The sequence below is a fragment of the Acomys russatus genome, chromosome 10 (assembly GCF_903995435.1).
Source record: "Acomys russatus chromosome 10, mAcoRus1.1, whole genome shotgun sequence".
Classification (NCBI taxonomy): Eukaryota; Metazoa; Chordata; class Mammalia; order Rodentia; family Muridae; genus Acomys; species Acomys russatus.
Window position 1 is genome coordinate 55,237,443 of NC_067146.1, and position 27,434 is coordinate 55,264,876.

The 27,434-nt window shown below is 45.6% G+C and overlaps 1 protein-coding gene across 4 annotated transcripts in view; it reads left to right on the forward strand.

Annotated features, from left to right (window-relative positions):
• Dpp6 (dipeptidyl peptidase like 6) overlaps positions 1 to 27,434 on the forward strand; it is an 846,101-nt gene that overhangs the window by 540,787 nt on the left and 277,880 nt on the right. For all 4 annotated transcript variants that reach the window (XM_051152206.1, XM_051152208.1, XM_051152205.1 and 1 more), the window contains exon 3: positions 10,702 to 10,800. In XM_051152206.1, the coding sequence (XP_051008163.1) occupies positions 10,702 to 10,800 (99 nt within the window). The remainder of the gene's footprint in view (positions 1 to 10,701; positions 10,801 to 27,434) is intronic.

The window sequence follows — 27,434 nt, forward strand, 5'->3', positions numbered from 1 at the left end:
TCACTGTCGCTGAGAATATATATATGTGTGTATATATATATACATATATTTACGTACATTCATATATATACAACAATAGAAAAGCAAATGAATTAACAAATAGCATGAGGACAATCTGTTTCTCTTATAATTCAATCCAGCTCCCCAATTTTACCACCTTCACAGTTCCTGGCTTTAGTGTTCCCTCACCTCATTCTTCATGTTATATTTACTTCCCAGTGTTCACGCACTGCTATCCTTGAAAATTAGTTACCTTGTTCACATTGCCTTCCTTTTCTTTACTCAGCTACATTAATCCCCTCATTTCATAACAACATGTGAACATCATTTTCTGTATGCATTCTATGTCCACCCACCTTCAATATATCTTTTGCTTTGGGGGAAGCTTTCATGTCCGAAAACCCACTCCACCATGGGCAACTCATCCACCATCCATGCCCTACCTCTCTACCATGTTTTCTCTTGGCTATATAAAATATTTCAAGAGACAGGGTTTCTCTGTGTAGCCCTGGCTGTCCTAGACTCACTTTGTAGACCCGGCTGGACTCCAAATCACAGCAATCCACCTGCCTCTGCCTCCTGAGTGCTGGGATCAAAGGCATGAGCCACACTCTCACATTTTCCTTGAAAACTCTGGACGTGTGGCTGCAGCTATGGAGAGGAAAGCTACAGCATGTCACTAAATGATGTGCCACCAAGCACAGAAGTCTAATATACTCTGATTTCCTCAGCTACACTAAGAGTTACAGCTAGCTTCTTGTTACTTGGAACCTGGATCCTTAAGCAATCTGTTCTCTCTGTAATCCTGTTGGGAAGGGTAGGCAGGATGAGTGAGTGCACTTTCAAGGTGGGCTGAGTGTAAAACCAAGCTAGGGAGAATGTGGTATCCAGCATCCACCTGTAAACGCTGTGCTTTTGTGTGCTGGTCAACAGAAATTTGGAGATAGTTATAGTTTTGTTTGTCAGGTCAGGCTACTGTAACAAAATGCATCAGTTCATGAATGGGAAATTGGCAATGGGATTTTATTTTCTCTTAGTCCTGGAAGGTGAAAATCCAGGGTCAAGGTGCAGCTGTTTTTTTAGTGGGTTTTCTCTTTGGCTTGCTAATGGCAGCTTCTTGCTATGTCTTCATATGGTTCTCTCTCTCTCTCTCTCTCTCTCTCTCTCTCTCTCTCTCTCTCTCTCTCTCTCTCTCTGTGTGTGTGTGTGTGTGTGTGTGTGTGTGTGTGTGTGTGTGTGTGTGTGTTGGGTGCACATACAAAAAGAAAGCTTTTCTTTTGCCTCTGTCTCCAAATATAGTCACCTAAATGGTTAGGGCCCCAACCAATAAAATGTGGATGGGACATATTTCCATAAAAACAATTATACCTGGGTGTCTTTGATGGCCTTAGGCACTAACACAGTCTGTCTTCTCACCTTTAAACACTGACACTCACTCTAACTACATAGAATGGCTAGGCAGAGTGTCATGCATTTGTAAGGCCAGAACTGGGGAGGTGAAGACAAGAAGTGCTTGCTGACTGTTGTTTTAAAAGAAAATCCCAATTGTTCTAGTTTAGCAATAAAGATTCAGGAGCCAGATGTTGAGGTGAAAACCTGCTAGCTCAGAGAGGCAGAGAAAGAACCCAGCTGACCTTCCTACTCAGCTCACATCCTGATGGAAAAGGCCCCAAAAGCTCACTAGGTCAGCTGACAGCCCAGGAGAAAAAGGAAAAAAACAAAACAAAACAAAAACAAAAACAACAACACACACACACACACACACATACACACATACACATACACACAAAGACCCAATGCTAAATCCTTTCTAGCTCAAGGCTCAAAAAGCACAAAAGCCACGGAGGTAACAGCTCAAAAGCTAAAGCCAAAACCCCCTTCCACTTCTACACACTGTCTTAAATACCCCTCAACTCAAAGTCCCTCCTACTCCTTCATCTCTGTCAGCTGGTTTCTTGCCCCACCTCTTGACCTATTAAATCCTGTGTACAGAAAGTTCTTGGGTTAAAGGTGTGTGATAGGGCTGAAGCACATGTTAATAACCTGTTTAAACTAAACAAAGCTTTTTGGATTAATGGTGTGTGTTAAGGCACAACCACAACAAACAAGAGACAGGGTTTTACAGTTCACAATCTCAGAGATCACAATGGGATCAAAAATCCTGCAGCAGCTGGTCAAACAGCCTGGCCTAATCTGTGAACTCCAGGCCAGTGAAAGTCCCTATTTCTATTGTTAAAGATTGCCTTTCACTTTATTTTGAATTATACATATGTGCATGGGTAAATACTCACATGTGCAGCTGCCTACAGAAAGCAGAAGAGGGAATCAGACCCCCTGAAGGTAGAGTTACAGGCACTTGTGAGCCACATAACATGAGCCACATAGCAAGAGCCTTAGTTGCTGAGCAGTCTCTCTAGCTCAGGGAGAGCCTACTTCAAAGAAAATGGATGGTGTTCTTGAGAAAGATATCCAAGGTTGCCCTCTAGTCTCCAAATATGTATGTGCATATACACCTGCAAATGCACCACACATACACGCACCACGCTCACGCTCGCACGCGCGTGCACACCCTGTGGGGAGGCGGGGAATCATCAATCCCAGCAATTTCCCAGGCTGGTTGGAGACATCTCAGAAGTAAGGTGCTACCCTTCTCCTGCCTGCCCTCTACTGTCTCCCCTTCTGTTGTGGAAGGCAGTGTGTAAGTGTGTCTGAATGGCTCCTCAGGATGACTCTGCTTGTGTGTTAGGACTTCAGCCGTTCTTTCATTTCAGCTTCTCTGTTCCTTTGAGTCCCAGCTGTTAAAGTTTCTGCACAAAGTCAGCTCTTAAGGAGCTGTGAACCTTACACGTATGTCCTGGGGCTGCATTCCTCTGCATCGGATGCTCCCTGCAGGCCTTTAGTCAGCACCACATCTCTGCCTGGTCCCGTGAAGATGGCTGAGAGGATGCAGGCTCTTCTCAGAGCCTTCTGTGTGGATGAATACTCTGGCCTCTTGATCTTTCTGACATATGAGCAGCTTCTTGCCTCTGAAGAATGACTCTCTTAAATTTGCATATTTTAATATCTGAGGGTGACACTTTCCTTCAGAGAAGATACAAGCACAGCCAGTAAGCTTACTATCATTAGATTTGGGGTATTATCCACTCGTGAGGAAGGAATAGGGAGCTAGGGGTTCTTTACAGCTGAAGGGCTTGCTTCACAAACATGGGGACCTGAGTTTGGATCTCCCAGGGTGAGGCAGGCATGGAAGCTCAGTGGTCAAGACAGTCTAGCTCAAATGGCAAGAGCCAGGCTCTGTAAGGGAGAACCTGCCTCAGAGAGAAGACAGAGAACAATAAAGGAAGACAATCCGGCAACTGGAGAGATAGCTTAGGGGTTAAGGCTGGAGGCACTGTCAAGAGAACAAAGCAACAGCCTACAGACTGGGAAAAGATCTTCACCAACCCTGCATCTGACAAAGGTCTAATATCCAAAATATATAAAGAACTCAAGAAGCTAAACACCACCAAACCAAATAACCCAATTGAGAAATGGGGCTTGGAACTAAACAGAGAATTCTCAACAGAGGAATATCAAATGGCTGAGAAACACTTAAAGAAATGCTCAGCCTCCTTAGTCATCAGGGAAATGCAAATCAAAACAACTCTGAGATTCCATCTTACACCCATCAGAATGGCTAAGATCAAAAATTCAAGTGACACCACATGCTGGCGAGGATGTGGGGAGGGAGGAACACTCCTTCATTGCTGGTGGGAATGCAAACTAGTACAGCCACTTTGGAAATCTATCTGGTGCTATCTCAGAAAAATGGGAGTAGGGCTTCCTCAAGACCCAGCTATTCCACTCCTTGGAATATACCCAGAAGATGGTCCAGCACACAACAAGAAAATTTGCTCAACCATGTTCATAGCAGCCTTATTCATAATCGCCAGAACATGGAAACAGCCTAAGTGTCCCTCAGTACAAGAATGGATAAAGAAATTGTGGTACATATACACTATGGAATACTACTCAGCTATTAAAAACAAGGATTTCCCGAAATTTGTGGATAAATGGATTGAGCTAGAAATTATCATAATGAGTGAGTTAACCCAGAAGCAGAAAGACTTAAATGGTATATACTCACTTATATCTGCATACTAGCCCAAGGGGCATGTCCCACCAAAGCCTTCACTTACCAGGAAACTGGGACAGAGGGGAGGACATCCTATTGGGACTCTAGATGAGAGAAGCATGGAAGAATGGCAAAGTAGAAGGATCCAGAGGGTCCTAGAAACCTACAAGTAGAACATTATGATAGGTAGATTTGGGCCCAGGGGTCCCGCTCAAACTAAGGCACCAACCAAGGACAATACAGGAGGTTAACTTTAAACCCCTACCCAGATCTAGCCAATGGTCAGAACAGTCTCCACATTTGAGTGGAGAGTGGGATATGACTTTCTCACGTACTCTGGTGCCTCACATTTGACCATGTCCCCTGGAGGGGGAGACCTGGTGGCACTCAGAGGAAGGACAGCAGGTTACCGAGAAGAGACTTGATACCCTATGAGCATATACAGGGGGAGGTAATCCCCCTCAGGAACAGTCATAGGGGAGGGGAATAAGGGGAAAAGGGGAGGGAGGGAAGAATGGGAGGACACAAGGGATGGGATAACCATTGAGATGTAACAAGAATAAATTAATAATAAAAAATTTTTAAAAAAAAGAGTTCTGGCTGTGCTTCCAGAGGACCCAGGTTCAATTCCCAGCAACCACATAATACCTCAAAACTGTCTGTAACTCCAGTGCCAGGGCTTCTGATACGCTCACACAGACATACATACAGACAAAACACCAATAAACATAAAATAGATTATATTTTTTTTTTAAAAGAAAGATGTCTGGCATCAGCTTCTGGCCTCTGCATGCATGGGCATACATGAGCATTTACACTGAACACACACACATACAGAGAGAGGGAGAGAGGGAGAGAGGGAGAGAGAGAGAGAGAGAGAGAAGTACTATACATGGTTGTGTGCTGCAGGATAGATAAACATGGGAAAGAATGGCTTTTGATGATTTTATGTTTCTTTTAAAGGCAGAGGAAGGGCTTTAAACTTAGAGATGATTTCACAACCCCAAGATTAAACCCACTAAGCAGAGCCTTGGCCAAGGAAACTGGCATGTGGGTTCTATTTTGTTTTACCCCTAAATAAAATCACTTATTCTGATTAATATGCATTTCAATAAATGGGGAAATAGTGAACATATGCAAACATATAGCCTATGTGTATAACAACATGAAGTCATTGGTGTAACTCATTAGAGTGCAGAGGTCAATAAATAAAGTTTTTATTTATTTTAAATACATAGAGAAATAGATGAAGGGCCTAAAGAGGGCTTGGACACTTTTGATGTATTGAATTCAGAAGATTTATAAACAGTAAATGATAATATTTTGTTTTATGGGCATGTGTAATAAAATGGAAGGCTTAGTTGCAAGTGTTTCAATTAAAAAGCACAGTGTCTTTGCTATTATACTGCTAGTTTTTTATAGGTGGCTTAGAAGATGTAAACTTATAGGAAAAACATTTAGAGTAAATTTACCACTTGTGGGAACTTTATAAACTGTGGACGTAGCCATACACAGTATACTGTGGCAACACTGAGACTTATTGAAACAAAATAAGCAACAACAGTGGGATGGATTGGAAAAACAAAGCCTTCTTCATCCCAAAGAAGCCAGTTGGAGATACACTGTGTGAAGTCCTTGAAAATATGAAGCCACCGCTCCTCTTTTAAAAAGAAGAAGAAGAAGAAAAAAAAAAAAAAGGAAATGGCCAAGCTCATACAGAATAAAAGCTTGAAGATAGTGATGGGTTCAATGCTGACTCTTGGTAGAAGAAAAGATGATGTGGCCATTGTGACCTGATTGGGAAGAAACATCCTACAGAGGGGTTGAGGGCGGGCTTTCCTGTAGCCACTCTGCTGTCATTTACATGAAGTGGCTCAATGTCATTCTCAGCCCAACCATAGTTAGTTAGTGTCATAACCAGAGTTAGTCCGTTCCAGAGCAATTCTGCAGAAAAATACATTTTGCTGTGTTGGGGAGTCAGTCTCACTGTGTGACAGGAGAAGGTACCCCCAGTTTGCAGTTGCAGCTCTTCTGTCTGAAGGGTTCAGTGTAGGTATAGGATGCCACCTTCTTAGTTCTGAGTAGAGCTGGCATCTGATGAACAGCCCACACTAGCTAGGTACTAGCTGGGAATGAGGTCAGAAATCCCCAGGTTCGTTCATGTTGCATTTTGTTGAGCCCTCCCTGACCCGAGGTCTCATGGCATACTACAAACATTCTTTTTTTATGGTAAGGATCTGCCAAGGGAGGGTAAACAGTGTCTAAGGCAGGAGTCACTGGGTGTTGTTTCATGGGAAGTGCTTCTCCCAGCCCACAGCAGACCCTGGTACAGGATGCTCAGGCATACACACACTGGTAGAGCCAAGAAGATACCCTGGGCTCTTATAGAGTCCTCCCCTGTGTGACAAGTCATGTGTCCTTGTCCACAAGGCCAATCCTGTATGGAACAGGCAGTACTGGCTTATTGAGTGATGTCATCAGAACACCCAAATATGTATAGGAAGCTTCCTTGTTGCTGTCTTTTTCCTCCTCTTCCTTCTCTCCATCTCTCCTTCCTTGTCTTCCTCCCTCCTCTCCTCCTCTTTTCCTCTTCTTCCTTCTCCTCTTCCTTTTGATTGATTTTAGGTGAGTTTTTGTATGAACCTGAGGCTGGCTTTGAACTTTTGGTCTCACTGGCTGAGCTGGTGTTACAGATGAGCCAGGCATTTCTTCCGGTGTTCTTCTGAAGCATTTGTAAAGCCATTGTTCTGTGTGAGAGAAGCCCACCACCTCTGGGGAGCTACCTTCTCCAGTCCATATCTGCCTTGGGTGTTGGAAACTGAGTACTTGGGCTGTGCTATCTGCCTGCTGCACATCTTTGGAAAGGTCACACGACCTCTCAATAGCTCCAGTTTCCTTTTCTCTAGTAGCCATTCTGACCTGTTCAGTGGGGATTATAAGAGGCACTGTGCCACTGTCCCCTGAAGACTGTCCAGTGGTGACCTCCACTGGCCACAAGCACAGAGCATAGCAGGCAGACTCTGGGGAAGACTGTCTCCACCCAAAATGGCCAGGGGGTGATGAGATACCATAGAGTACATGCTGCAAGTAGCACAGCTTAGCACATCCTAAGGGGGTAGAAAATATTTCAAGTTTTAGAGTCCCTGTTAGAGATGTTCCCAACCCTTATCCTATTTAACAATATCAGTGTCAACTAAACATCTTAGAAAATTGGGTGGGGCTAAAAACTCCCCTTAATACTGACCCTCATGTCTGTGTCAATGCAGACCCCTGGGGATCTGTTAACCAGTATGGCAGGTTGGCTGGAAAGACCACGTATTTGTCTAGGATCAAGCTTAAGGGCTGAGAATTCTCTGAGGGAGAAATTCCAAGTGCCAGAGCTCGTGGCTACTTCTCTTGTCCCCAGCTTGAGGCTGAGTGACAATGTAAGAGGGAAGCTATGTGTGTAAGTTTCCCCATCTTGGCCATAGGCATGGGGAAGTTATAGAAGGACACACACTGATGCACAGCTGCCCCCAGAAGCAACAACACGAGTTCTTCACACACTGGAATGGAATGGTATCCCTGAAGGAAAGACCAAGCAGAAAGCCACAGAACCCGAACGCACATTACAGAGGGCGAGAGACTATCATTGACTAGGAGAAGATGGAGCTTGGGGTGGGCCATGTCCTACATCTGGGTCCACTGTGAGAGGAGTTGGAATCACATCACATGAGAGCTACTCAGGATGTTTATCAGGATGCTGTGATCCAGACACTGTGCCAACCATCAGTGTCATTGCTAAGGCCACACAGCCAGGAGTCTCCCACAACCCGCGCCTCCTGACAGATGCTGGGCCCCAGTGTAGTGGAATACCAGCATAACACAAGGAAAGACTGAGGCCCAAGGATTTCAAATCAGAAGGGAAAGTGGGAAACAACATTTTAGTTAGTTTTTTTTTTTTTTAATAAAAGAACTAGAGATGTTATTGAAGAAGACTGAATTTAAGCTAGAGGAGCCACCAATCTTGGAAAAGCTAATCAGACATTTTAGGAATTAAAATATACTTGATTTACATGTCAGACCTTAGCAGCTGTGTGGAAGGCCATCAGGCACATTGAAAAATAGCAAAACCAGGGAGACAGGACTGGAGGAGTCACACAAATGTGCTCAGAGACAGAATCCAGCAAGAGATGTAGAGGCTGATGGGGGTGGGGGGAGTGGGATAGGGGGAGCTTCAGAAGCTGGGATGCAAAGGGCAAGGAGGGGCGATGCTGACCGAGGTAACTGTTGTAATTTCCAATATGAAGATTCACTCATTCTTGGACTGTAGATACAACAGGCTCTTGCACCAGATTTGAAAAGGAAAGCGCTGAGGGAACACCGTCTGGCAGGATTTCTCGGCATAATGAGAGGATCTATCCCCCTTTGTCTTGAGCTGTGTCCTGCACATGCTGCCTGCTCTGCCAAGACACCACGTCTTCAAAGTACCAAAACCATTGCCAGTGCTTGCCTTGTAGTCCTTCCTAGCATGGATGTTCTTTTAGTGCCTATATCTGGGCTTAACTATTATTTTTTTCCTTAGAAAAGCCTTCCCAGAACGCTTCCAATCCTATTCCTGCTGGCTGTGGGGATAACCTGGCAGTCCCAAGGCTCTTGTGCTGTTGTTTCTGGTTGCATGTTGTACTTTGGCTCCCGTGGCTCTGTGAGCTCCCTGCAGGTGGGCTCACCGTAGCTCAAGGACACATACGTCAGTGATTATGTCCATCATCACCTCAGAAGTCATAGGGAATGAATCAAACCATAAACCAGCAGATTATATAGCAGCCACACTAGGGCCCAAAGATACAGCAAAGAGTGACCACAGAAGGCAGAGCTGCTTATGGGCAAAGACAAATTTCCTGCCTAAATGGAACACACACACACACACATACACACACACACACACACACACACACACACACACACACACAGTGCTTCTACCACAAATGGCCACTATACACATGTTTTTTGTATATTCATTTAAACATTTTAAAATCAAACAAATAAGAGATTTTTAAAGCTTATTTATTTAACTTTATGTAAAAGAGTCCCCACATATATGTATACGTACCGCACACATGCTTGATGCCTGCAGGGGCCAAACACATATTTTAAGCTGTCTTTTTCTGTGGCTACTTCAGTGGCAGACAGAAAGCCATGAGAGGATGGTTCGGCTTGTTTTAAGATGTTGTGTTTGGAATCTCGATTCCTCTGTATGTGAGCACTGATCATGACACCTTTGATTGTATCTCATTGCAGTTTTTAAGACATTTGCCCACAGCAGTCATATTTAGTATTCCAGCAACCAGTCCATCCACAAATTCTAATGCATTCTAGACATAGTTTAAGTAGGATCCCTTGCTAGTATAACAGGAGAGAGGAAGTAGATAGGTAGGCCCCAGCAGTGTGGTCCACACAGTGGCACAAGACTTATCCAGTGATTTCTATAATATGTAACCTCAGAGAAACCCAAAGGCAGGATCTCAATGTGACTCAGCAAAGTCTGTGAGCTGAGATCCTAAGGATGTCAGGGCCTCTACTTAAAGATCATTCTTTGTTCTGCATGAAATCCCCACAGAGTTCCTCGCTATGGTCCAGACCCACTACACATTTGGAAATAGAAAATTAAAAGAGACAAATGGAGCCACGGAGAGGAAGGGCAATGATAGCTCCGTGATGGCTCAACTGCCAGAAATTGGCAAGTTATACAAACAACCAGGGGCAAATTGCCTGGTTGTCATGCATAAGGCTTTAGGTTCAGTTCCCTGCACTCCTGACAAAACAAACGAAACAGCTACCTCAAACAGAATGCACACATAGCTAACTAGCTATCACCCCACATTATAGGTGAGCTGATCCTTTAAAAAAAAAAAAAGTCCAGTAGATTTAGCATTTTCCAGCCAGAGGACAGGGAAGGAAGCATTCTAGTAGACAAAGCATTGGTTATTTCTATTTAAGGTCTAATCTCTTATCCATGTGAAAACAAGAGAAGTAACTTGGATGGCCTAGCCTTGGGTATTCCACATGTTCACTCAGGCCTCGTGGAGGACCTTGTGTCTCTCCGAACCATATAAATGGATTTTGTGGCTCTAATGGAGACAGCCTCCTCTGAGGGAGAGCTGAAATCCAGGACACCGTGACCTCTGTAAATGGGATAAAAGCTGGCGATTTTCAAGCCTTTTGGGAGAGGGACCATCAACTAAGCATGTGCTCTCGGGGTGGATATTAGTTCACTGACTCCCTCAGCTTCTCCCAGGTGCTTCCAGGCAAGATGGGGAACTGCTGGCCTGGGAGTCTGCATACAGATATTTGGGGGTGTCCATTGATCTGAACAAGGGCCAACCCTTAACTCAAAGATGGCCAGGGAGAGGTGACACAAATGGGGGCTGAATTTATAAGGGATGTTTCTTGAGTTTTTTAATTCCTAGTAGCCCACTTGTCTACATGGAACCACTGAGCTCTCATCTGGAAAAGAATCTTTTCTCTTGACACCCTTACCAGTCTTGAGACACATGTTCACTTCTGCAGTGTTTAACTATCTCCATCTTTTTTTTTTTCCCCTCCAGCGGAAGATACTAGTCTATCTCAAAAGAAGAAAGTGACTGTGGAAGATCTCTTCAGTGAAGACTTCAAAATCCATGACCCAGAGGCAAAGTGGATAAGCAGTAAGTCCACAGTCCTTAGAGCTCCTGGGAGGTCCTTCCTACCCCCACCGCCTCTCCATCGCCTCTGGGTGGGAGTTTGTCCTCTCCTTCCCCTGTTGGTGGGATTGTCAGTGTGTCACCATCATAAGATCATGTGATCCTGGCACAGCCACTCCTTACTCCACCGGCTGCCTCAGCTTTATGAGAAATGGGTCTGTTGAGGGCCCATCCTCCATGTTTTGCCTCCCTCCTGGAGCCTTTAATTCTTTCTCAGGGAGATGAAATACGTTGCTAAGCAACAGAGTCCATGGTGGTACTCTGCTGAGCCTCCCTTCTCCGTGGTGCTGGTCTTTTTCTCTACCTTAAGTTCACTTCCACTCACCAGGGAACTTAGTGGCCAAAACTGAGCTAGGTCACTGCCAAATATAAGAATATGCACTGATGCTGAGAAATATGACGTTGCTCTCAACTTTAACCTGGATCCAACCCTGTTTTCTAGTCTGGGGGACTTTTCTTCTGAAATAGCAACAACAACAACAACAAAAACTGAACAGAGTGCAGATGGCAGTAAGTTCCAGACTCTTGATGCCCAGCATAATGAATTTCCTCTGAGGGAGTCTGAAATCCCATGAGCCTCCTCTCTGTCCCTCACTGTCTCCTGCTGTGCCCATCTATGGCCTTGCTCTGCTTTGTCTTAGGAAATGCCCTTGAAAGTGACCCCTTGTGCTGGCAAGCCTTTCCAGTGCATCAGGCCAGGCCCAATCCTTGCTTTTATAAGAGGGAGCTCCAAATAGTGGCAGATTTCCTGCCTGCCTGACACAGCAGAGCTGGAACAATGGTCTGGCCACACACTTAACCCCCAATTTTGTGTCCTTTCTATTGTACTGAGACTCTAACTATTGTTAGAGTCATGTGTTGTCCAACAACCCTGGAAAAGCTTTCCTTGCTTTGCCAACTCAAAAAGTCAATTAGCAATGCTCCCACCTTCTATCTCTTCCTTGGGGCAGTGATAGTGCATGTTATGTACTCTGAATGTGGTATTAGTTCCCACATTAGCCCCTTGCCCAAGCAAATTAGGACGTGGATGCTGTAAAGTGTGTATTTTGTAAAGTCTTCAGAAATGATAAGTAGAGTCTGGGGAGTGCCTGTGGACACATGGAGATCCAGAACAGGGAGATGAGAGGAGAGAAGATTCCTGCTGTCCTGGGGTGAGCTTCACCTTTGGTGTTGACAGTGCCTTAGCATCCTCCCCACCTCTACCCCCATTGGCATGTGTGCTTGTGTGTGTGTGTGTGCCTGTGTGTGTCTGTGTATGTGTGTGCATGTGTGTGTGTGTGTGCTTCTATGTGCCTGTGTGTGCTTGTGCATGTGTGGGTGTGTGCCCGCACACATGCACACTCACAACACATGCAGTATGTGCATGTGTGCATCAACATACACATGTATGCATTTATGTTTTTATCCAGTGTGTGTGCAGGTCTGAGGACTCAGGCAGTGTTCAAGGTCAGATCTTCAGAATAAAACACAGTCTCCTTGGGAACTCAAAATTACATTCTGGAAAGAAACATTGATCCTAACGCGGTAGCTGCAGAGAGATGGAAACCTGCTTTCTCATTCTCCATGGGAAGGCGTTTTGGAGACTGTGAGCAGTCTTAAATGGATGGCTAGGGTTTGTTAGATAACAGAGCAGAAAACTCCTGGGAAATGTAAGTCTAAACCATCAGCCTGTGCTAAACTGTGAGCACAGGAAACAAATGCAAGCTGAGAGACAATGCCCAGGGATGCGAAAGTAAACCAAATCCAAACAACAATAGCGAGGCAAAAGCAGGTTCCAGGGATACATGGAAGGGTGGAATTAAGGGGGGGGCCAGATCCAACTCTAGGATTCAGGGCTCACTGGAGGGAAGGCCTAGAAAGTTCCCAGGAGGGGCCAAAGAGTAGAGATTTGCATTTTTTTTAACTAGGTTGTCATGGTTTCAGACAACCTAGTCCTAAACTAACTAAATGAAGAAGAGAGGAGGGGCGTGGGATGTGACTGTGGAAGGGAAGGGAGAGCCAGGGAAGGGAAGGGAAGGGAAGGGAAGGGAAGGGAAGGGAAGGGAAGGGAAGGGAAGGGAAGGGAAGGGAAGGGAAGGGAAGGGAAGGGAAGGGAAATAAGTGATGAGATGGAGGCACAGACTACATTAGTTGCTGAAAGGCAGAGCCACTTCCTTGAGCTGCCATGCCCTGCTGTCAGGAGCATGTGCTGGGAGCTGGTCCTGAATAAATGAGAAGCTGCCTAGAGAGATGCTGACAGAACCCAAGAGAAGCCAACTAGAGTCCTCTTCCCCCTGAAGTCGGGAGTTAATTTAAGCCACCTCTTGGTCTTTTTCTCCCCCCTCCTCCTTTTTTCTCCAGTTCTCCCCTCCTCCTCAGGATCATCTTCTCAGTGTGTGGCCTATCTTTACCTCTCAGTGAGTACCTCACATTCATCTGTTTCTTGCAGATTCCTCTAGCCCCAAGGAGGCTCAAAGTGTTTACTTAACTTAGCCCATATCCCATATCGACCTCATTTTTTTTCTGGTGTTTACAAACTGCCACACCAGGTGGCATCCAGGTCTCCAGCCTCCAGGAAATCTCTCTGGCAACCTCACCAGCCATTGTGTCTGGTTTTAATCCTTTTCTGGGCTGTGCATGTTTGAGAGTTTCCACCATCATTTAAACTTCTGTTCTTGAAAGTAACAGAACAACCAAGTCCTGAAGGGTAACAGAGACTGTCTCTACTGAGGAAACAACTTAGGTTTTTGCTTGTTTGTTTTTATAGACATCAATCACTGGTGTTAACATGTATCTGGGGTTTAATATTGGGGCTCATAGTCTAGAAGTAAGGCCCGGTTTAATCATAAGAAAACATACTAGGCTAGAGTTTTAAGTTTTAAAACTATGGATCTTAATTAGTTCCTTTTAAAGAAGTTGATGGCTTCATTGGCAATATAATAATGGCATAAGTGAATAAAGCATAATTGACAGTGAAATTGTAAAACCCTCAGGAAAGCTGCATGGCTTCAGAATGGCCATTCAGACCTTTATTTCATTCACTGACGAGTGGACAAGCTGGCTGCTGTTTGTGTGGGGTTCCTCCACCAGCTGAGAGAGGCTCTTCTAGAATCACCCTGTATGTTGTAACAGAGGAAGAGGAGAAACTAAGAGAGCTGACAAAGCCCACAGATTCCTGGGTCCCTCCTGCCTGCGGGAGTGGGCAGAGCCTGGTAGCAGGTGGCCCACCCTTCTGTGCGTGTGCTCCATTGAGCAACCTTTCATCTTAGTTACAGTAGCTGCACTGCCCTCTCAACCTTTGGGTGCTGTGAAGAGACACCATGACCAAAACAATTCTTATAAAGGAGAGCATTTACTCAGGGGCTGGCTACAGTTTCAGAGGCTTAGTCCAAGCTCATCATGGTGGGAAGCACAGAGGCATGGAAGCAGGTATGGTGACACACTCCTTCCAACAAAGCCACACCTCCTAATGTTTTACAAACAGTGCCACTCTCTGATGACTAAGATTTCAAATATATGAGCCTATGGGGCACCATTCTTATTTAAACCACCACAGGGACCTTTTCTTTGCTGTTCCAGGCTTCTGTGACATGGGACAACAGTATGGTTACTGCTTCTTTCCAGACCGAATCACCTCAGTCCTCCTCTTCCTCAGCAGTCTCAAACCTCCCCCTTTCTCTTCACCCCTATTTCTCATCCATCATCTTCTTCATCTGAAATGTCATGGGAGGGGTTGCAGCCCTCACCCTCTCACCCTGCCTGTATTCACCCCCCCCCCCCACTTCTAGCCACCAGTGACTCACCTCCCATCTACCCACCACCTAAAAAAAGGCCGCAGGTGAACATTCACTGACTTGAGAGATAGGTGTAGGGAGCCTCTTCTCTCCCCCGGCTTTTGTGCACGAGAGTATGCTCATGCGGAAAGAATGCATCCATCCTCTTTCAGCACCTGCAGCTTGCCCTTCACCTAGCTCGCATTCCCAGTGGGGCTCCCCCTGGTCTCCCTGTCCTCTGCAGCCTGGGGCAGCTGTCCACCATGATATCTTTCCCACTCCGATTCCCTTGCCGTGGAGCCCACTCCTAATAGGCGTCTACTCTAGGCTCCTGGACTTCCGCTTGTCAAGGTCACCACGGAGGCCCTCCAGGTTACTGAAGGCCGATGTCATTTCTCAGTGTAATTTCTTTTCTTTCTTTTTTTTTTTTTTTTTGTCGGATTTTTTTTATAAATTTATTCTTGTTACATCTCAATGGTTATCCCATCCCTTGTATCCTCCCATTCTTCCCTCCCTCCCATTTTTCCCTTACTCCCCTCCCCTATGACTGTTCCTGAGGGGCACTTCCTCCCCCTGTATATGCTCATAGGGTATCAAGTCTCTTCTTGGTAGCCTGCTATCCTTCCTCTGAGTGCTAACAGGTCTCCCCCTCCAGGAGACATGGTCAAATATGAGGCATCAGAGTACATGTGAAAGTCATACCCCACTCTCCACTCAACTGTGGAGAATGTCCTGTCCATTGGCTAGATCTGGGTAGGGGTTTAAAGTTTACGGCCTTTATTGTCCTTGGCTGGTGCCATAGTTATTGGGACTCTAGATGAGAGAAGCATGGGAGAATACCAAAGTAGAAGGACCAGAGGGTCCTAGAAACCTACAAGAAGAACATTATGATAGACAGATTTGGGCCTCAGTGTAATTTCTTATATCGTTTCATCTCCCCGACAGCAATGCATGCTGAAGTGACTGGCCCTTCCTTTTGGCTGGTTATGGCCCCCACCATGCTCTCCTTCAGCGTAGCCCCTGCCTTGTAGGTAGCTCCTCACACCTCAGGCCTCTGGCTGGTGGTCTGTGTTCCCAACACTCTTCGTGATGGAAGTCCCAAGCCCTGGCTTGGTCCTGCCTTCTTCCACCTGCCCACTCCTGCTGCTGCTGCTCTGACTATGGCCCTCCTCAGGCTTCCCACATGCCTCGAAGACCTCATACATTTAACACACATCTCCAAAATCTGAGATTCAAATCCCATCCAAAACTATAAACACACACAACGAAACCAAACCTGGGCCCCACCCGCAGCTCCCTAATGTGTGCTGATGGAAAACCTGCCCACCTGAGTGCCCTGTGCTGGGCCCACGTGCTGCCAAATAGTCTCTTTCGAAACCTGGTTCAGAGTGATGCTAATTCCAAAATGAGAGTAGTGGGTGCTCACATGACGTCCACCTCCCATCTTGTCAGCTTTCAACTCTTAGTACATTCAAGTGAGGGTTTAATGCAGCCTATGATGGCCTCCAGCTGCCTATGGAGGAAAAGATCCCCGCTGCAGGCTTCCTTCTGCCCACCTTCATTTTCTTGCATCCTGCCACTTGTAAGCAGAGAGAGCCCTCTGTGTCTCGGGACACAGAACTGGAGAGACTGGAAAATTGGAGAAAATTGCCTCCTTTGAATGTAGGAAAGTATCAGCTGGCTGGCTAATACTGGAAAAGTATATGTTTGAGGAGATAAAATTGGCCTTGGTGCTCAGGGCTCAAAGCAATTTGATTTCCAAATGCGTTTTAGCCTCTCGGTGCTGTTTGGAAAAACCAGATGGGTTTTTTTTTTTTTAAATAAAGCTTGAGGGGTTCAGTAAGAGGGGAATTCACGCTTAAAATGTTGTTTTTCCACTGCTTTTGGGAGGCCACAATTTTCATTCAGAACCAGAATGGAAGAAAGCAAAGATGGGCCCTAGGTATCCGCAGTTGCAACAGCCTTATGTATAGGCACAGTGAGTACATGGAAGTGCCCAAACCTGTTTCTCACTGCCTGTGGGTTCAAGGAATAGCCCACTGTAACAGGGCAGGTGTTGGGGCAGGAAAGTGTGGCAAATGATCATTTTGCATCTGCAGTCAGGGAAATAGAAGAAGTGAACACTGGTCTTCATAGTTTCTGTTGCCTTATAAAACACCATGGCCAAAAACAACTTAGGGAGGAAAGGGTTTACTTCACTTCCACTTCCATGTCACAGTCCATCACTGAGGGAGTCAGGGCAGGACCTCAAGTGGGATGCTGGTGGCAGGAACCCAGGCAGTATCCTGGAGAATGTAACTACTGGCTTGCTTCTCAAGGTTTGCTCAGCCTGCTTCTTTTTACAACTCAGGACCACCTGGCCAGAGGTGTCACTTACAACATCACTGATTAATCAAGAAAACGCCCTACAGATGTGTCTACAGGCCAGTCTAACGGAGGAATCTTCTCAGTTAAGTTCCCTCTTCCCAGATGACCCCAGCTTGTACCTAGCACGCTGGTGCTCAGGTGTCCAGGAGAGCAGCCTGGGGAATGATACCACCCACAGTTAAAGCAGGTCTTCCCACCTCATGTGACCCAATCCAGATTCCCTCTCCCAGATGTGCAGAAGCCTGTAGTCTAAGTAACTCTGCCAAGGTGACTATCTGCACTAAGCACCTCACTGCCCAGAAGGAGCATCTGCAGTCACTGCACACCATGAACACAGAAGCACATCTTTGTGCCATATGGCCAGTCTGAGATGTAAACCGCTGGGTGAATGCGGTATATGTTTGTGTAGACAACAGTTGACTGTCTTTCTCTTCTGTTGTCATCTCCGAGACCTCTCTGGAGCAGAGAACCGTGGTGTTCTAGCCTTAGGAGGCCAGTTATTTCTCTGGTGTCAGATGGGGTCACATCTGAACACACTTATGCTCCCTCATTGCCTGCCTCTCCACACTGTTCTACCCCCTTCCCTATGTAGCCTGTTATGTCTGATGTAAAGCCTAGGTCTGTTCACCCTTCTCCATAACTTCCTGTGGGTGTCTCCTGTGCTTTCCCACAGAAACAATGCAGAAGGCAGTAATTCATATTTAGTGGTTCTGGCAATGCAAATAGCCACAGTGGCTACATTACCCAGCTCCTTGTCTTCCGTCCCTCTGACTCTATTTTGCTCTTCACTAAATGCGGACAAGCAGGGGCTTTTATCTTTACTTCAGAAGCTGGAAAACTATGAATCGAAAAAGTTAAATATGCTGTGTGTGTGATAGCCTGAAACTATAGTCCCAGCACTGGAGAGGATGGGGTGTGAGAGCTTCCACCAGTTTGAGACCAGCCTCGCCTATAGAATAAGAATCTGTCATTGTAAAACGTACCTTCTTGGGTTTCCCTTTTCCTCTCCCAGAGCTCTGCCACGTCTTTCTGCAATATGGCCTCTGCCACCTCACCTGGCAGACCACAACCCCACCTCTGCCAAGCTTCCTGCCTTTATTTCTCTCTGTTTGAAAATGCTTTGTACCAACATTTCTCTTTATAAATTCCCAGTGACTCCTCGTGGCTTGGCCTCACATAAATTCTCTCTGAATTTCCAAATTAGAGTTAGTTGCAAAGGCTAGATCTGTGTCTTCCTTTCTCTGGCAGCTAGAGGGACACCCAGATAAGAAAGTGACCAGCTGAACTCTTGGACAGCACCCTGTTAGCTTCCTGAAATGCTCACAGTCTGATGCCACACCCTAACAACTGCACGATGCTTCATGGATCCTGCATCTGAGACTGTTCAATTCATGATGCCAGCACTCCAGTCACCATAGACCAGTGTGGGCCAATAGTCGGTCACCAAAGAGGGATGTGCTCTTTATCTTTGGCAAGTGTTACTTTCTTGGGAAATGTAAATACTTCTCTGCTACAGCCCATACCTACTAGTTGATGGATCTCCTTTTTGCATGACAATGGCCTTTTTGATCTAGGGAAATATATACATTTGTGGGTTAAAGGTATCTGTGTCTGTGCATACATTTGTCTTGAGAAAGAGACTCTCAAATGAGAGTTCTCTGCCATTTTCCTTCTCAGCATGAAGACTGTATATATGTATAATTAAGCATTTGTTTCAAGAACATGGAGACTCTAAGGACCCCAACATCTCCCACAGGGACACTGGTACTTCTTCACAGTGATCTCCGAGTAAGGACAGGTGGCCTTCCTCATGCCAATGCGACCTAATAGCAAGAAACATGCTTACCCTCCTCATTCTTTGGACTTTTAATATCGCTCAAATTAAGTGTCTGAGAACTCAGATAAGTCCCAGTATCCTACAGCCATTTGGGCCAAGAGTGAGGCAAACCTTGGCACCTCTTCCACAGTGGTTCTCAAAAGGCACATCGGAAAGCCCCATTATCTTTCCCACGGTGACCCTCACTGTTAGCATTTATTGCCTCAATCAAATTATCTCACATAGTCCTTAAGTACGGCAACCTGCTGGAACCTAATTAATTATCATTGACATCTTCCCAAATATGGATCACCTTCTTAATTAATAAGAGTCTCTTGATCTCTTTGTAATTGAGTGTAACCCTCTGGGGGCTGTGGGTCTTCTACCTGCACCTATATTTATGGTCAGGTGGCTATTTCCATCTCTTACCCTCCATAGATAGCTTCTCCAGGGCCTTGAATACATTATGGTAATTACGTTTCACTCACAGGCCAGACTTCCTGGCCTGTAATAAAGTCTTAATAAAAATTAATTGATCGAATGACTGAGTCAGCAAATGAGAAGTTGCATCTGTCTTTGTTTTGTTTCCTGTTGCTATAATAAAATGCTCCCAACAAAATCAACCTAGGGAAGAAAAGAGCCATTTGCTCATAGTTTCCGGGTGCAGCTCATCCTTGTGGGGGAATCATAATAGCAAGAGCTTGAGAGAAATGGTCATAGCATGTCCACAGTCAAAAGTAGAGAGCAGCAAATTTGTACATGCTGCTGCTCAGCTTACTTTTCCCATTGTCTGGGGAATGGTGCTGCCCACAGGTGTCAGGTCTTCTGACTTCAACTAATACAATCAGGATAATCCAACATAGATGTGTCTGTGAGGTTGCCTGATCTAGACAGTCTCTTATTGAGACCCGCTCCTCTGATGAGTCTAGATTGCACCAAGTTGACAGTTAAAGCTAGCCAGGACAGTCTCCATGGAAGAATCTTGGGGGTAACCGATCTTCTAGTTGGTTGAGGACTAACCATCTTTTTTAGTCCGTATAATGCTGGGCACTTTAAGAAATTCTTCACACATGTGCATCTGGTCCTATTGCCTTGCAGTCTCTCACAGAGCATAGGAATGGTGCTTCCATGCCCTTCCCTGGGTGTTGCTCACATCACCCTTTCTGGACTGAGCCAGGTGTGGTGCACACTTAGGAGGTGAGGAAGAAGGCTCTCGAGTTAAAGGCCAATCTGAACTGTGTCTGAAAGGAGCAGAGACAATAGCTGGAGATTCAGCTCCCAGGAAAGACACATCTCTGTGATCTCTACCCTTTGCAAGGTGAGGAACCAGCATCTGGGTTACTTGGCTTCTCCCAGGGTTTAGACATGTGGCCCCAGAGGTTTATGGGTTAAAGGTTTAGCCACCAGCCTTTAGTACTATTAGAATTTTGTGGGACCTTCAGGAAGTGTGGCTTCAGGCTGGAGAGATGGCTCAGTGGTTAAGATCACTTACTTCTCTTTTAGAGGACCCAAGCTAGGTTTCTAGCACCCACTTTAGGCAGTTCATAAATGCATGTAACTTCACCTTGAGGGGATCTGATGCCCTCTCCTGACCTCTGCCCACACCCTCACTCACATGCACAACCCCCACCCCCCACAAACACATAAAAATAGCATAAACTAAATCATAAAGGAAACGAGGTGTTATGGGAATGTCTATGTCCTTGAGCGAGATCATGGGGCCTCTTCCTGCCTTTTCATGGGAGGTGACCCATTCTCTCTCCCACATATTCCAACAGTGACACATCCCTACCCTGCAGCAAACACCAGAGGTTCTAAAAGCTATGGGCTAAAACCTCTGGTGCCAGAGAAGGCTGATGAGAGCAGGAAGAGAAGAGAAAAATGAAGCCCAAGCCTCAGCCACTCCCAATGTCATGTCCTATTTCCCCTCATAGTTTCCAACTTGTGCTGAATAGATTCAGGGGCCATAACTATTCAAACCACCACACCAATACTTTTTTTCTTTTGGTATCTTTTTTTATTAACTTTTTTTTTGTGTGTGAATTTCACATCATGTACCCCAACCCCACTCATCTCTCCTTCCCCTCATACCCACCTTCCACCCTTACCACCTTCCCTGCAACAGATGAAAAAAAAACTTGTTGTGGGAGCTGTGTACCACATTGTGTCCCACAGTACACCCTTTTGTCCAAACTTCTTTGCTTGCAGATTTTTGTCACATGACTCACTGGTCTGGCATTGAGGCCTCTGACTTCTGTCGCTCTATCACTACTGAAACCTCACTGAGACTCCTCTTGGATAGTGTGCTGTTGCCCTGTGTCCTGGAGATCCTATAGCTTTAGATCTGTAGGGTTAACCTTTTCACAAGCTCAAGCAGTTTCTCAATAGGGTAGATCTTGGGGATGGCAAACTCAAAGCCCTGAACCTGTGCCTGAGAGATGTCTGAATTATAGTCAGACCACCAGCTCTCACACCCTTGGTTCTGGCTCATCAGCAACCCCCAAAACTAGGGCCATCTCTACCCTGCTGCCCAAGTGAGGTTCAAGGCCCACTCTCCCGAGAGCTGCAGCTGGTGAAGGATAGGACCGGTTGTTCCACTCTCATGACCTGAGGCCAGCTTTCCAGCCTACCATGGATAACAAGGGATGAAGAAGAGGAGGAGGGCATCTCTCCCTCATCCATGCTACTGCCCTAGCAGACAAAAGGCAGGACCAGATCCCTGCACTCAAGCCCTTGGGCTGGCTTACCTGCAACTCCAGCATCCAGGACCAGCTCTACTGTGCTCGCCAGGCCAAGTGCAAGGCCTGCTATCCTGAGTGGTGCAGCAGGTGAGGGGCAGGGACAGCTCTCCTGCTCTGATGACCCTAGGGCCAGTACTCTCACCTACCCTAGGTGGCAAGGGGCAAAGGTTAGGATAACATTTCTCCTTTGCTCAAACTACCACACAGTAGACAAGTTGTAGGCCAGCTCTTCCATCCTCACACCCTTGGGACCAGGTTACCCATGCCCCTGCCATCAGGGACAGTCTACTGTTCTGCACAGGTGAGGTGCAGGGCCTGCTCTCTAGAGTGCTATGTCAGTTGAGGGGCAGAGCCAGCTTTCTTGCTCTCATGACCCTAGGGGTCCAACTCTCCTGCCTGCTGTAGGTGGCAAGGGGCAAGGTGAGGCCATCTTTCCCTCATCCATGTCACTGCATGGCAGATAAGTGGTAGGGCCAGCTCACCCCAACTCATACCCTCAGAGCCAACTCACCCACTTCCCTGCAACCAGCTTTACTCTGCTGCCCAGGTGACACAAACACTCTTAATGAGCATCTCTGTAAAGACCTTGGAAGTATCTAGAGACTGGCCAGAGCTCAGCATAGAGCTCCTTACTAAAAATCAGGTTCTAACAGGCACTGGGGATCAGGAATGTCTGTGGAGGACAAGACAATGGTGCCAGGGGTTTCTCCTCTCTCCCTACTCTCATCAGCCATCTCCTTAGCAAATATCTGTGCAAGGTGCTCTACTTGCCTGCTGCTGCTGGTCTCCAAGCCTAGCACCCGAAGGTCACAGCAGAAAGGCTGAAGGTGAGAGGCGCATCTGTCAGCAGCTTCTCATGGCCCCCTGAGGCCCTGGGCAGCCAGGTGGAGTGTGAGCTCTTGACTGATTTCTACTGCTTGGTTTATTTTTATATTATGTCTGATCTCTTCCCAAATGCCTCTGAAAATCAACTACTGTCTACTGTAGTTTCAATGTGCAAAGACCAATCCCTGGGAATAGGGTTGCCTGAACAGAATAGTTTTGATATAATAATTATTATATATACCATATATTATAATATATTATTATATATTATATAATAATATTGTACAATAAATATATAATATATTATATAATAAATTTTATTTGTTATTATTATGATTATGATTATTATTATTATTTATTATTGTTATTACCACTACTGCTACTTGGATGACTTTGGCTTTGTTTTTCCCAGGTATTTTAAATTAATTTTATTTATGTGCAGTCAGTCTGTGTGTCTGACTGCCACATGTGTGCAGTGCTTATAGAGGCCAATAGCACCACAGCTAGGAGCTGCATCAAGAATATCTATATGGGTCCTATCCCTTCCCACCCCTTCACTGCCTCCTACTCATTACTGGACATATAGTACAGAGAGCTGACTGCTAGAGATAAGGAATTCTTCCTCAGAACTCACCTTCATTTACTTAACCTTGAGTTTGGATTAGCTTGGGAAGGACCCTGCCTACATTATAAATCTCTCTAAATGTATCTGTGGTAGGAGCCTGTCACATCCCCAGGAGAGGGTGGACAGCTCTCCTCAGCCCTGAGATGCACCTTTAGGCACAGCTCAGAGGGTAAGTTGCAGTAGAACATAATACAGTATTTCAGGGGGTGCCCTTTTCCTCAAATTTCTTCTCAATAACTTCACACATTGAAATAAGATTCTACTAAATATGAAAAAAAATCATGTTTATTTTTAAGCCAACATATGTGGCTTAAAACTCAAAGTTAATGGGGGCTGGAGAGCTAGCTCAGTGGTAAAAAGTCCTTTTTCTTCTTCCGGAAAACCTGAGTTCAGTTCCCAGCACCCAACTTGAGCAGTTCACAACCACCTGTAAATTCAGCTCTAGGGAATCTGATGCCCTCTTCTAGTCTCTGTGGACACCCCCCTACACACACACACACACACACACACACACACACACACACACACACACGGCATACACACATCCACATCACATAAACAAATTTTTTAAAAATCTCAATGGTGGGTTAAGATCTCAAAATAAGCCAGGATAAACAAAAACCCAAGTAGATTGAAAGTAAAATTAGAGCCTGCTTTTCACTGGCCAGTGAGCATTAGGGACAATGGCTACATTAGCATCCCCTGGGGGCCCTTCTTTAAGCTATTAAAAGCCTTTCTTCTTAATTACCCAGATCCCAAGACGGTGCTTAAAAGGAAACACACGGTAGTACAAACTAGAAGTCTCTATTCCACATTGACTCCCAGGAGAGTCTGTGTTCCCTTTGATTTCATCCTCTTCTTCAGTCTTCTTGTCTTAGCTCCTTTGAATCAACATCACATAGAGAGGGAAAGAGCAACAATAATGCAATGTACAGACTTGAGAAGCCGAATGAAAGGACAAGGCAAGCATGTAAGACCTAATTTGAGGGGAATGTCTCAAATTTCAAATTAGCACCCTTGAGTGTGGAAGAGTGTGCAAAAAAGAGAAAAAGGAAGAGGCAGGTGAGAGAGCTACATGTACCTCAGGTCTAAGTTGACTTCGCAGAGGTTGATTTCTGAGGATTTAAAGACCTGCGTATCCTGAGACATCCAGAAAAGGCTCCCTACTCCCCACTCCTCACTCACCTCCTATTTGCTGACCCTGTCCTCCCCTTCATCCCTCAGCTCCCAGCTGTAGACAATATCACACCAGCACTTAGACACACCTCGGTCCATTGGTTCTGGCTGGTGCCCTCTCTGTTGCTCACAGGAGCAAACTGAGACTTCAAATTGTCCCCGAGCCTTCCCAAGACCCATGGCTGACTTCGTAACCAAGACATGACTTCAATGTGTCTGCTGCAAAATGGCCATATGGGCCGCACTCCACAGCACAGGCAGAGAGATCCCTGGGTCAGGGGACGCTCTGAGGCATTCAGTGTTTTCCTCTGCATCTCAGAACATCTTCTGAAGATCCCCTGGAAAGTCACACTTAAGGACTGAGACCCTCTCAGAGGAGAAACCCAGCCAGGAGCACCCTAGGAGCTTTTATACCCATTTTCTTAACCGAGACTCACTGCCTCCCACCTGCAGCTTAAACTGGGATTACCTCAGAAGACCGTATGTGTTTTATAAGTCTACTGGCAACAGAAGTGCCACAGAGCTGACGTGCGGCCATTCAGTCACAGCACTCCTCTGAGGTGACATCGCCTCTCTATGACAGGAGCTGGGCATGTTCCCGACTCTCCTGCAACAGCTTTTCCATGACCCCCTGAGTGCTCACATGTCAGGATGGCTTTAGGTGTGAGCTGTGAAGAACCCTGCAGGTGGAAAGGTGATGACAGGAATCTGGTCCTCGGTCCTTGCTTATGACATCATCAGTAAGCCCAGATCTGTACCTTCTAATACTTCCTCTACCTGGGGACCCCCAAGCAGGTGTGCCCTGCAATGGCCTCCAAGGAAATTATATTTAAGATGGTAGGAGCAATTGAGACTTCATGGTGCATCATTGTGATGAAGCATATGGTCTAAAGACCTCAAGTATTTGGATTTATTTACTCTGAAATGGAATTGCCTTTGTCTTCATCTTGACTTCCTGGAAAGATAAAATAACTGCAGCAAAGCAGGAGAGCATGTCTAGATTCACCTCAAGTTGCTCGTTTATACTAAGTTGCTTGTTGTTTGGATTCTTTTCTTCAATATAATATCTTTATTAATTCTTAAAGAAATTCATATGTGCATTATAATGTATTTTGATCATACTCACCAACACTCTTCCCCCTGACCCTTCCCAGATCCACCCCAACTTCCCCACTCCTCACAATATGTCTCCTCTTTTTTTTTTTTTTTTTTTAATGAGTAACCCAGTGTGTCTGGTTTGCACTGATCCCATGACTTTCTTGCAATGAACTGAATTGCAATGAATTTTTAGATTTAGTTTCTTTATGTGTATGAATGAATACCTTCATGTTTGCCTGTGTACCACATGTGTGCAGGTACATGTGGAGGCCAAAAGAGCACATTGGGTCCCCTGGAACTGGAGTTACAGTCAGTTGTGAGCAAACTGATGAGACTGATGGGAACTGAGCCTAGTACTTCACGAAGAGGACTCTTAACCTATGGCCCCATATTTGAATTTTTTTAATTTGAGAGAAGAGCATGAACTCTGTTTTTATAACCACACACAGACCAAGATATGACCCTGAAGCCCTGTATGAACAGGGGTTTTATTCCTGGCTTTTGTTGTCATCTGTTTTGTGAATATGTTCCAGTGTGGTGCTGCCAGATTGTTCAGAAAATCCCAAGAGGTGAAATAAGCCAAGAAGCCACGAGGGCTGTCTGACAGGGCCCTTGTGTCACTCACACAAATGGCTAGATCATATGACTTTAATAAAAGGCATACTGTAAGGAACGGAATTAGCTTATGGCCTCTAAGACCAAGTTGTCAGTGCAAAGATGTATTTGCCCCCAGAAGGACAAAAGGCAGGGATGAAGGACAAATACAAGGAGATAGAAGAAGAAGGAAAAGGAGGAGGAGGAGGAAGAGAAGAAGAAGAAGAAGAAGAAGAAGAAGAAGAAAGAAGAAGAAGAAGAAGAAAGAAGAAGAAGAAGAAGAAGAAGAGGAGAAGGAGGAGGAGGAAGGACACAAAGTAGATGGGAGAAGGGGACAAGAGAGAGGGGCAGGGGTATTTGTGCTAGAGGAACAAAGAACCGCCTCTGGATAGAAAGGAGACAGTGTGGCCCATAACGGCAGACCATAAATGTAAAGGGGGAAATCTCATGTTAAGATGAGGTGTTTGATTTTAATTGGGCATGCTAATTAGATGATGCAAAGGGAGCTTTTGATTGCTCAACTTCAATTCTTTGATAGCTGGACCTTGGTAGTCAGCTACCGAAGGAGGAAGTGGCCAAATAAGGGAATAGGCCTTGGTCTGTTCTTTAGGAATAGAAATGTAATCTAATGGTTCTTAGCAAGGCGGAGGGAATGAGGAAGAAGGGCAAGGCCTGACAGAGCTGTATGCTTGAGTGTCCCTTCACGTACTAGTTACAACCTTGAGAAGGTCAGAATTAGCAACAAGCTTACATAGTGATACATCACACAAATAACCTGGCACCTGGCAGGGTCTCCACATCTGAAAGAGAGGTTCTCTTACCAGATCCTTGACAATTGTCCCAGGAAGATGGACAAATGGACACCTTGTAGATTGTATCAAGGCCTTATTAACAGGTCTCTTCTGGGGAAAGAGGTTGCTGGACTATTGACAGGGATTCTAAGCTTAGTGTGTTCTCCCATTATCCTGCCTCCTCCAAGCCAGTCAGCTCCATGCACGCATGCTCACACTCACCCCACTAGCACCAAGAATAATGGCAAAAAAAAAAAAAAAAGGCAAGACATAGTTCTCTCTTGTGTCCTTCAGACTGGGGAGAAGTTCTCTTACTAAGTTAGCACCATAAACCATTCCTGCATGCCCAGATGGTGGACTGAGAGTTCAAAGAAAGGGGAGCTTATACTCCTGGGAGCCTGAAGAGTCCCACAGAAGTGACATTTACAACAGAGTAGTGTTTGAGCATAGCTAGGACTTTGCCAAGGGAAAATGGTTGGTGCTTAAGTAAGAGGGAGGGACTTCTAATAAGGGACACAAATAAGGATGAAACACAGGCTTATCAGGTACTGATCAGCACATTGGGTTGGCTTAAGGCTGGAACATTTGAGAGACTGGCAGAAACAAGAACTCAGTGTGAGAGGGCATCAAATACTGAAGACCTTGTTTAGGATGACTCCTCTGGGCAACAGGGCTCTGGTGGTCCAACCAGCCTGCTGCTGCTGCCTTTGAGTGATAGGGGTGGACGGTAGAGCTATGTTAGGGTTTGATTGTGAAACTTGCTCATTGAATCTTGTGTTTGAAGATGTGGCCTCCAGCTTTAAGAGGTGAAGT